The sequence below is a fragment of the Cygnus atratus genome, chromosome Z (genome assembly GCF_013377495.2).
Source record: "Cygnus atratus isolate AKBS03 ecotype Queensland, Australia chromosome Z, CAtr_DNAZoo_HiC_assembly, whole genome shotgun sequence".
Taxonomy (NCBI): domain Eukaryota; kingdom Metazoa; phylum Chordata; class Aves; order Anseriformes; family Anatidae; genus Cygnus; species Cygnus atratus.
In genome coordinates this window covers 29,016,042-29,028,108 of record NC_066396.1, presented here as the reverse complement: position 1 = coordinate 29,028,108, position 12,067 = coordinate 29,016,042, and the positions used below count along the sequence as shown (strand labels likewise).

Genomic DNA, 12,067 nt, shown 5'->3' with positions numbered 1-12,067 from the left:
AGGGTGGCAACTCTGCTGACCTTTTTTCTCACTACAACAAAAATTTTGAACTTTACTGTTCCATCATCATTGCTGCCAAGAAAGTCACCTATTGTCACACCTCCTATAAGGCAATGATATCATAACTTGGGAAGGGACCAAAGCTTCTAGTTTGTCCCATTTATTCCTCAAACTGTGTCCATTTTTAAACAAGCATTTCAGGTGTGCCTTTGAACCCTCCAGTGCATCCCTTGACTTGAGTCCAATGAGCTTGGTGATACCCCCCCTCCTTGATCGATCCTATGTTAAAAGCTCTCTCAATTGGTCTCGCCAGGTTATGAGCCAAGAATCATTTCCCTCATTGAGACAGTTGGATCTTGTCAGGCCCCAGCAAATCTTGCGTCTCAAAGACTCCTCTGTGATTATAAAACCCACAGTTCTGGTGGGGGCACCAGTCTTGGAGCCAGGCACTGATGACCTGGGCTCATCTGTTCCTTTTCATGTCACATTACTGGGAGGATTGAGGAAAACACTGCCTGTGCTCCTGAGTCCTTTAGCCATCTTCCAAGGGCCTTTAAATCTCTTGTGATTGACCTCAGACTTCTTGTTACAGCATCATTGATATCTACATGAAAGAGTTGGTGTGGGTAGTGTACTTGACCAAAAATGCAATATATTAATTACAGTAATAACGGTAACATAGACACATAGTCTGTGAATTTTGAGGTGTTAACCTTGCACGATTGCTATAGTTTAAGGACATGGCTTAAGTGAGTCTTCATTTGTTATGTGTTAGTTTCTGAAGTGTCCTGTTAGCCTCATTTAAACTTGATAACACTGACTAAATTAAATTGTTCATTATTGCCTGCAGGGTACATTTCTCCATTTGCTTGCAGTTTACTTAATACTTTAGATAATGTGTAACCTATTTCTGCCTATAGTCAGCAAACAAAGCAATCCTTGTTTACATACAAAGTGTTCTTTTATAAGACAATATAACTGAAATTGTCTTTAGGTTTAACTTTGTCATAACAAAAGGAACCTAGCACTTGATTTCTTCTTTTTATTTTATTTTATTTTATTTTATTTTTTTATTATTATTATTATTACATGAAACTCCCATTTAACTATTCTTTCTGATTGGCATGCCTGCGGTCCCAGCAAAAACTGGCAATTCTCAAATATTTCAGTAATAAAATTATGAACAAGGAAAGTAAGAGATATCTTTTTTTGAAGATTAACGGGGAAAACTACAACATACTTGATGTTTGCTTTTACATGTTGTATTTTCCCTGCCCACTGTCTTTCAACAAAACTGTGACATATAAAAATAAAAACTATTTCTGAGTTTGTGTCATAAGCATTTTTTTTTGTCCTTTTCATCCACTGAATTGCTTAACCTTTAAGAATGAATTTCATTCTCTGCTTTGGTTTATGTATTGTTAATTCAAGAGTTGCCATTTGCTATAACAGGAGCAGGCTTCCTGGGTGTGCCAGTGTGATGACAACATGGTTCAGAGGCTAGAAACAGATTTCAAAATGACTCTTCAACAGCAAAGCACTCTGGAGCAGTGGGCTGCCTGGCTTGATAATGTAATGATGCAAGCACTGAAACCATATGAAGGAAGACCCAGCTTTCCTAAAGCAGCGAGGCAATTTCTGTTAAAATGGTCTTTCTACAGGTAGTATTTATTAGAAATCTAAAACATTTTAAGTATTCTGTTATTTGCTGAATAGTTCACTGTAGCAAAGTTGACAGATGTAACATCATACTGACTCACTAAGTCATGAAAAACTTATTTTTTTAAAAAAATTATTGTTCACATCAAACTCAGGGACACTTGTAACTTGGCAGGAACTTAAGTGATACTCTTATTCTTTTAAAGTCCATGTGAAAATGAATGCAGGTAGAATTTTGTCATGAGTTAGAAAGATAATGTGAAATCTTTAGGTTGAATAACTACAATTATTAGGTCACTATTTTTAATATTATTCATTGAAACACTGGTATCTGTGTTTATTAGGTAAGGAAGACAAAACTTTTTTTAATGTATGGAGAGCTCATTAAGACAAGCATTCTGTGTTAGTTGCTTATTGAAACAGTGTGGTGGTTTTATCCAGCTGGAAAGCTGAGCAAAACCACAATAGCTTTCTCACTCACACTCCTCAAAGGGAAAGGGGAGAAAATACAATGAAAAGGGCTCAGGGTTGAGATAAGGACAGGGAGATCACTCAACAATTATTGTCACGGGCAAAACATACTCAGTATAAGAAGATGAATAAAATTTATTGTCTATCACTAACAAGCTAGAGCACTGAGAAACAGAAAAACAAAAAACATCTTCCCCCATCCACCCTCTCCCACCTCTTCCCCCTGAGCGGCACAGGGGAACGTGGGCTGCGGTCAGTCCCCAGTGCTTTGCCTCCACCACTCCTTCACAGTCACCATCTGCCCCTGCTCTAGCATAGGTTCCCTCCCATGCCGTCCTTCCCAGCCTGATCCTGCGTGGGTTTCCCACAGGCAGCAGCTCTCATGGGTCCACACCACGGGGTCCATCCGTCAGGAGCAAACTGCTCCAGCACAGGCCCCTCGTGGGCAGCAGCTCCCCCCAGCCCCCTGCTCCTGCGTGGGCTCCTCTCCACGGGCTGCAGCTCCAGCCTGGGGCCTGCTCCTGCGGGGGCTCTCCATGGGCCGCAGCCTCCTCCAGGCCACATCCACCTGCTCCACCGGGGGCTCCTCCATGTGCTGCAGCGTGGAGATCTGCTCCGTGTGGGACCCATGGGCTGCAGGGGGACAGCCTGCTCCACCAGCGGCCTCTCCACAGGCCACAGGGGAACTTCTGCTCTGTGCCTGGAGCACATCCTCCCCCTCGTTCTGCACTGACCTGGGGGTCTGCAGGGCTGGTTCTCCTCGCTCTTCCAGCTGCTGTTGTACAGCAGGGTTTTTTTTTCCTTTCTTAAATCTGCTCTCCCAGAGGTGCAACCAACATCACTCATTGGCTCGGCTCTGGCTGGCAGCGGGTCCCTTTTGAACTGGCTCTTATCTTACATGGGGCAGCTTCTGGATTCTTCTCACAGAGGCCACCCCTGCAGCCCTCCTGCTACCAAACCCTTGCTGTGTAAACTCACTACAAACAGTTATCAGAATAAACCTAGTAACCTAGTTATTTGAAAATGACTGTGTCAGCTACTTGCTGAGGATATCAATATCATATATATATATATATACACACATAGTCTTTTTTTTTTCTTTCTGTTTTTGAATTTCAAAGTTTTAAAATCCTGACAATTAAAACCTTCGTACTGGGGAGGTGGGCTCAACATACATTATTTAAGTGTTAACTTGTTTAAAGTGAAACAGTTTTCATACAATTTTGTTTCCTTTTTTGTGTGTGTGTTTTTAACAATTTTTTCCTTCAGGTTAGATTTTACACATAGTCAAGTATTGGTAGTTATGCATGTATGAAAACAAAGAAAATGGAAAACAAAACAATCTAGTTATTTTTTAATATAATGTGTCCAACAATACCTTCAGCAAAAGGAGAGAAGCAAATGATGTTTTTTCATGGACATCTCTTTCTGAAGACACCATAAATCAGATATTTGTGGATGATGTTGCTTTTAGGAATGTTGGTTTTGAGGTGAAATGTGTGTATGGATAACTTAAAATGAATATAACATATAACAGAAACATCTTTGTCTATTTTTGAATAGCTCAATGGTGATTCGAGATTTAACCTTGCGCAGTGCTGCTAGCTTTGGCTCTTTTCATCTGATCCGCTTGCTTTATGATGAATACATGTTTTACTTAGTAGAACATCGTGTTGCTCAGGCAACAGGAGAGACACCTATTGCAGTTATGGGAGAGGTAAGAACATGTAAGAGACTACACTGATGGATTTAGTGATGAATTTGAGTATGTATCTTTGCAAATTTTCTAAACATTTATGTGGAGCTGTAGAAAGTTCTGCAGTGTAAGAATAGATTGGGTTACTAGTACATCTACTAATTTATTGATTGTCAGAGTTCTAAAATCACAATGAATTCTAACAACCAAATCTTTGCTAACAAGCTTACTCCTTTACAAACCTGCACACAGATTCATGTGCCTAAGTCTGGGCACAGTTTGAGGAATGTTTTTCAACATGAAACATTTTTTCAGTTTTTGACAACTGAATGTGTGAAAAATAAAAAACAAAACAAAACCCTGTTGCTTACATGGATCTGTTTACAAGTATTTACCCACATTTTAAATTCCAACACAAATGTTAAAACAAGTGAGCTGACTACCCCCACTGACCTGAGAAGGGTGTCTCACTTGCAGTAATTTGGTCTGTATGGTACTGCTCACATTCATGTCACCAGTGCCAACATACTTAGAGGTCTGTGACACAGCTGATTTTCATATCTGTGTTTCAAAGATTATAGGCTTAAAAAAAACCACAAAAGTCTCAATTGAGAACCAGTGTTTGATGGCATCTGCAAAGCAAAGTTTATCTCATCCCTCTTTTCTCCAGTACTTCATCTATCTAACCTTTTGAGTGAGATGCATGATTTTTCAAAATAAATTTATATTAAAAGTGCTGGAAAATTGGTATATTTAAAAATATGCTCAATGTTTAATGAGATAGCTTTGTTACATTTTTAAATGTGGGAGTCATTGTATCATATTGATTACTGATTACTTCCAAGTTATTTTGTGTGTTGATTTAACATCAGGTGTCATTCTTCCTTCAAGATACACTAATAGTATCACACCATACTATAAATAGATACTATACTTTCAAGAGAAACTGGAAATTTCTTACTTTATTTGTCAAATAATTTCAAACCATATGGCGTTATGGCCATATGGCAAATAATTTCAAACCCTATGGCATAAGGTTTCAGAAAAACTAAATTATAAAATTTAGTTTTTAAAATTTTAAAAATTAGACCCGCCAGTAATATATTTGCTTAATCTCTGCCTTGTATTTGCAAAAAGATACTACAGAACTATATGGTTTACACTTTCTTGTCTTCTTAATAGACATCATATATTTGTACATACATTCTAGATGTAGTGTAGAGTCTTAAAAAAAATTTATGCAAATTGAAGATGGATATATTACTGGGAAATAAGTAACCTAGAACTTTTGGAGGTGAAACAGGCAAGATAGAAGTTGTAAATACTCATTAAGTATATGCTTTTTACTGTTTTCCTGTGACTGAAATAAAAAGAGGAAGTCTAAGACTATAGTCTGACAAACACTAGTGTAACAGCTAAGAAAAACATTCTCATTTTCCACCCGTTCCCTTCTCCCATCTTTGGACACAGGTATTGGCAAAAGTACTTTGGAGTGCTGCAGTTAACTGCAGCCAAATAAAAATGACCTCATGTTTAAAGGTTTTTCTCTTAGGTGAGTTTTGTCGTACGTTTCTGTTGCATGGTTGTGTGAACACTTAATGAACACAGCCAAAATATTGTAAGGATAGGTATGATGATGTGAAAGGATGGGTACTGGAGTTTGTTCTACTAGCATTCCTTAAATTACTGTCTTACCTTACTGTACTTCTGAAAAAGACTGGTATCATTAATTATTGTTAGAAATTTATTTATCTAAATAACATACTCCTTTCATTTGTGATTGATTCATGACATTTTGCTTTGCCAATCTCATTTAAGAGTAGGTTAGAAGATTCAGGGAAAGAAAAGAAAGAAGGTTGTACGTCTGGTTTGTGAGCAACTTTTTTGAAAAGATATCTTTTTGATATAAGTAAACAGTTAACAGATTCTAAACCTTTTCTCAGCAGTGGCTTTCATCTACCTTGTAAATCTGCAACGCTGTAACTGCTTTTTTTGTAACTTAGTTTTATTCTAGCTTCTCTGGAAAATTTTAAAAAGAGCTTTTGGATAAAATATTGACAATTCAAAATGGATATATGTCATATTTTCTGACCTTTTACAACACAGAAGTAGTTCGGTTCAAGTGAGAAAGGCCATGATGAAGTCATCTTAAAAAAGAATTATGCCATCACCCATTTTAATTTAAGAGGGCTTACTTAGTGACAGTTATCTTAGTAAGTACAAGCCTAGGATGGAATGGAAAACATACTTGATGTGTAATGGATGTGGCTGCAGTCAATACCATGTGTTCACATGCTAACCTCAAACCAGTGGAGCACAGACCTGCTCCGTCACAGATGCTCTAAGTTTATATTGGCATAAGATGGTGTCTAGTTTTTTTTCTGTTTGTTTTGCAGTTTGGTGATTTAAATGCTGTGTCCCCTGGAAATATGGATAAAGGTAAGCATTTTAATCTCTCCAGTGTGTAATTTTGTATAGAGTCTCCAAGCAAAATAACTTAGATTTTAAAAATGCGTATACATAAATACATGTACATACTATGATTTTAAAATGCATGTATATGTTTTATGGATACATTAATATATGGATACTGCATCATATAATGACTAGAGTATTTTAGTTATGTTTCCTAATAAAAATTTATTTTAAAGATGTTTATTATTTACACAAGAAACATTCAAATTTTTACCCAGCATTTAGTTGTATCTGGTAGGACAGAGAAGGGGAACAGCCATGGGAAGAAAGCCAGGAATATGCTCATGTATCTTTATTACTACTAAGTGAAGATGGCAGGATTACATACAGTTGCTAAATAACTTGTCAGTGAAAAAGATAGGAAGAAAAGAGTTTTTTATAAGGTCTTCATGCCATATTTTGACATACATTTTTATACTGACTGGTTGTATAATTTGATGTCAAGTCACAACCACATTTCACCTTAGTTTCCCTATCTATAAGTAAGAGTAACTACTATTTTAAAAGTTTATCAAGTCTTATAGATGAGAGACATTTTGCAATATGAAGTTAACACTGTTTGTTAGAGATTGTTTTTGAGGTTGCTAATTGCTCTTTCTTGCTACTGTATCAATAGTGTGTAACTGAAGTGATCAGAACTGGGGTAGTCTGTTAATCTATTTGAAATAATCATTAATGTTTTCCATTAAAATTTTAACTTTTCAGTTTATACTCTATGAGATTGCTAGTCTTCCCTGTATCTTTGTATTTCAAATATTATTTGCAAAACAGAAGTCCTTGTATTACATTTTTTTTCCTTTGTGCTACTTTTATGGTTGTTTGTGCAGATGAGGGCAGTGAAGTTGAAAGTGAAATAGATGAAGAGATGGATGAAAATGGAGAGCCACAAGCCAAGAGGGAGAAAACAGAGATAAACCAGGCATTTCAGGTGGGCTGCATGCAGCCTGTGCTTGAGAGTGGAGTACAGCAGAACCTCCTGAACCCAATTCATAACGAGCACATTGTTGCAACTACTCAGACTATCAGACAATGCAGTGCTACTGGAAATACATATACTGCAGTCTAATATGAAACTTTCCCCCCACCATTACATTAGCCCTTTGGGTTTAATATGAAAAAAAAATAAAGAGAGAAAAAGTCTGAAGGTTGACTGTTGTCAAATTTTAACTGTGCTGAACATAATTTTATTGGAGTTATTAAATGGAATGGATGTATGTATTTTGCCAGATCTGTTTAAAAAAAAAAAAAAAAGAAAAAACAACAAAGATTTTTTTGTAAACTGAATCATTTTACATTGGCCACTCAATATGAAGAGTTTTCTTAGAATCAAATGCAAGGAAGATTTTTGCAAAGCTTAATGTTAATGTTTTTGTCCTCTTATAATAATTTAAAATTTTTCATAGTTTTTTAAAAAAAATAATGTTAATTATTAGTTATGACAATGATTTCATATACATAGGTTTCTAATTAGATGCACTTCTGTGAAATATCAAAAGAACTATTTTCTTTGATTTACACTGGAGGCATACTTATTTGACAGCAGATGTATCAAATTTGTTATAAAAGGTGCTTTTCCTTGGACAACTAAAAGACACTATTTTTAAAAAATTGTGAGCATTCAGGGGGAAATTTTGTAATAATGCTGGAGGATTGGGAAGATATTCTAGTTTCTTTCTGTAAGAAAGAAGCAAGTTTAAATAATGGAATTGTAACAGAATGTGATAATGTGTACGTAATAAACGTACCTAATTATCTGACCATTATATTAACAATGCAAGGTTCCTTTAAAATCAACAGTTCCAGATATTATTTCCTTACCAGTTCCTCTGTTTTGAAGACTACTGATTCTTTATGTGGCACCACTGAACGGGTGCTTTTGGCTGTTGAGTGGTACTGTAGTTGTTAGAAGCTGAAGCTGAAAAAGAAGTGACTTGATTATTATTGTTAATTTTTAAGTGTACGTGCTACTTAAGCTGAACTGGACATACAGGAAAACATTCCGTTTGGATGACTTTCTTCTATTCCAGGTCTTTTCATATTAGTGATTCAATCTGCTGCTCTTAGAAAAGATGATTTATAGAGTGCAAGGAATGTAGCAACCTGCATCATTTTCCTTTCAAAAATATTTCCTTGTTGTTAAAGTGGAATTAAATTTTTACAAAAAAAATTAGATAAGGCAGTGTAACTGGCACACCTCACTTGTACTTATTCCCAATTGTGTAGAATTTGAATAGGTGGCTAGATGGACCATTGCCATTTAAGAATGTACATCAGGGATCATTGTACCTCGGCTATTACATGGTGCCTTAAACAGAACTGAAGCTAAGATTTAGTACTTTTTGTTATTCTTAATTCTTAAATTAATTCAACAAGGTGTGCCTGTCATTTTCAAATTCCCTAAGAAGTAAGGACAGGTTACATAGCCTTCAAAAGAAGAAAATGATTTTTTATTATTAAATGATTTTAATATCCCTCTTAGAATGACAATAAACCTATTTTTTCTCATTTCTAGCTGGATTTCACTTTATTACAAATAAAATTTGCTTGGGAATTTAGAAGGCAAAACTAGCTTTAATACCAACTTCAAATGTCAAAATAGATTGACCATAGTCCCAAGCATGATTATATATTTTTTAGACCCCTGTCTACTTTTAATTTTAAAAAGTAAAAATAAATAAATGAGCAGGTACATAATGCAGTGCATGTTTTCAATGTGTATATTTTGTGGGGTATCAGCCTGATTTTACATTTTAATGGTTAAATCTCATAATGACAGTTTATATAGCCCATATTGATTGACATTAAACAATCAGATTTTTCTTCTTAAACATTTCATTATGCGGACACATGAATTTGCTACACTAAAATAGGGAATTAAATAAGAAACAAAGCCAAAAACTAAAGGAGAGCACAAAAAGATCAACTTTATACAAAAGACTGTGTAAGAAAATTAGGGTTTCACTTATTTTGGTTTATCTACTGTGTCTGTAAAATGACTTTAGAGTAATATATACCAAATGGGAGAATAACGTGAAATGAATAGTGTACTTACAGCAACAGGTTTGTTGCTATAAATTACATATGCTTCAAAGACAGCTACATGTGAACTGAAACGTCCTAACATTATTGTTGTACAAAATTAAATTTAAATTCCTTTACAGAATGGGGAGGTGAACCCATCCTGCTTATTCTGTGTAGACATAATTCCTAGTTAATGTCAGTAGAAGGCTTTTGCCTCAGTAAAAAGTGAAAGTGAGGCTTATATTCATTATTTCTAAACTCATTAATGCACTGAATCTAGTTATATATTTTGTTCTCACATATATCTCTCAGTGTGTCCTGATTTTTCCTTGGAAATCAGCACATCTGTACCCTTCACCAAAAATGCTAAAACTAAGCTGTGATAAATATTTACTCCCCTTCATTGTGCATTATAAGATGTTTACAATTAAAATAAAGTGACATAATTGAACTTTTTTTTCATTTTCAACTTTTTTTAATTCTGTAGTACTTCTTTCAGTTTTTGTGTTGACAAACCTATAATGTTTTCTTATTATTGTCTGTTATTGGTTTAATATTGTATTTGTTGTTGCTGAGAAAAGAAAATGATTGTAATAGGTAAATCTAGATCGTTAAAGCAGGTGGGACCTGAGTATCTTTAATTATTTAGCTCCCCACTCCCATCCAGTTGTTCACTGTTCACTAAGTGCAAAAAAAGAAAACCAACCCACAAACAAACAAACAAAAAACCTCTGAAAAATGAATACAAAGCTTGAATGCTGCAATGTATTTCATAGCTTCTACGAACAATCAGTTAACAAAGCAAATTAGAACTATGTCAGGTTTAGAAAACTGAATGGCATCTATATTCGTATTCTTATCAATTGATTATTCTGTAGAGTTTTTAAACACTCTTTTCCCCTACCTTTTTACCAGATTTTTAAAAGAACTGAGTTACTGTAAGCTAATTTGTGTAGTTACAAGTTTGGGAGTCTTGTGTTTTGTTTTTACATTTACTGAAATTTGAATTGAACATGCTTAGGTAAAACATTTTGCACACTCCTACTATCTTTAATAGTTTTAGTAATGATTATATGACAGAGATATGAATACCTCAGTCCAGATCCTATAATGTGTATCATGCGGTTGCATTGACACACCAGCTCTGAAGTCTACTATTAGTGCTCTGGAGAAGTGTAGCATGTATCTACAGGATAGACATTATTAGATCTGATAACGATTTATGTGTTTTATCTGATCTTGACATAGAATTGAAAATAATTATTTACAGGCATTTTCTCCATTAGCACAAAAGACACAGTGAACAGTGTGAGGGAATGGGTATTGTTGAAGTACCTTTTCAAAGCACAGGGCCCAATTTTCAAAAGTTTTATATTTATGATAATTTTTGGTACATTTCCATCTTTCTCATGGTAAATCAGTTTTAAAGCTTTTCTTTTTTTATGTTTTCAAATATTTTTTGTGTGTGTTTTACTCATGTACTGTAGCATGCTATAAGCACCTTCTTTTAAAATAAAACTTCCATAAAAATTTGGAAAACAGATTTGAAATCATTTACTTGTAAAATGATGACTTACAGCATTACAGCCTTTAGTTCATAAATAAGAAAATAGATAATGTTCTGGTGTATGGTCATTCAGGAATGTATAGGTCTATATACAAATTTAATTTAAAGCGAGGTATTTTTAAATATCTAAAACACCTCTTTTTCATTTTTTTTCCCTAAGAGACATGATCTGATATCTTTGTCAGTATCACTCGTTGACATCTGCACTGTTTAGAAAAACTTTTATATTAGAGATGCACTGCAATCCGACTTAATTCAGAATGGTTTTACATAATAAAAGTAACCATCATTAGCCATAAATTATCCACTTCCATAAAAGTGGAAGAAAAATATATTCATTAATAATGTAAGTATGTTTTGGTACTTATCTGCAACAGTAATTTCAGAGTTTAAAACATTCGTTTGAGAGAGCAGCATGAATTTCTGAAAATTGGGCCCTTGTCTCTCTAACAGGACAACCTCTATGTGTATGGTTTAAAACAAATCAGGAATTGTACTATCTCTGCTAATTTGTTTGGTAATCTAAGACAAACAAATAAAAAAACTGGAATAGGAGCATAAACACACAGTGCTTAGTTCTAGTATTAGAAAATTAATTTAATGTAATGCCTTGCATTAACCCTTTGAGCATTGTAAGTCACATGATGAGAATAAAGCTTTTTAGATAATTTAATTAGTCCACTGAACATGTACTTTGAAATACCTGATAGCATGGTAGACTTTTTTTGTTTGTTTAATTTCTAAAGTAAATACTTGCATACTATATGGGAATGATTTTGTGATAGGAGGTTCAATAGGTTCAGCCAAAATATTCACTGCCATTGATGTGTACTGTCTAATGGAAAACAGTTCTTCAGCTCCCTTGTTTTCATAATTGCATAAATACATAAAGAAAATCAAATGTGTTTCTACAGACATGAAAATGTCTAATTTAAGATGCCTTTAGAAGATGAAGGTTTAGAAAATATATTATATTTAGCCTATTTTGAAAATCTTCTTAGGTAGGTTAGTATTGGAATATTCTGGTACTGTACAAGAGAATCTTTAGGATTAAAAGTAAGATTAGTGAAGAAGAAAAATTTTACAGAATATTTGATATGTTTGCATTAAAATTTTCTGCAGTCTTTTTTGATAAGCAAGAATACAATTATGTTCATATTCCTTTTAACATTCAGCCA

The 12,067-nt window shown here is 34.5% G+C and overlaps 1 protein-coding gene across 8 annotated transcripts in view; it reads left to right on the top strand.

The window, feature by feature from the left end:
- RFX3 (regulatory factor X3) overlaps positions 1–7,536 on the top strand; it is a 190,408-nt gene extending 182,872 nt beyond the window's left edge. For 6 of the 8 annotated variants that reach the window (XM_050716145.1, XM_035565824.2, XM_035565822.2 and 3 more), the window contains 4 exons: positions 1,453–1,661; positions 3,694–3,847; positions 6,223–6,265; positions 7,129–7,367. In XM_050716145.1, coding sequence (XP_050572102.1) covers positions 1,453–1,661; positions 3,694–3,847; positions 6,223–6,265; positions 7,129–7,367 — 645 coding nt within the window. Of the gene's footprint in view, positions 1–1,452; positions 1,662–3,693; positions 3,848–6,222; positions 6,266–7,128 lie in introns of all 8 variants that reach the window. The other 2 variants (XM_035565821.2, XM_035565826.2) reach the window with 2 other exon arrangements.
- The last annotated feature ends 4,531 nt before the right edge of the window (positions 7,537–12,067 follow it).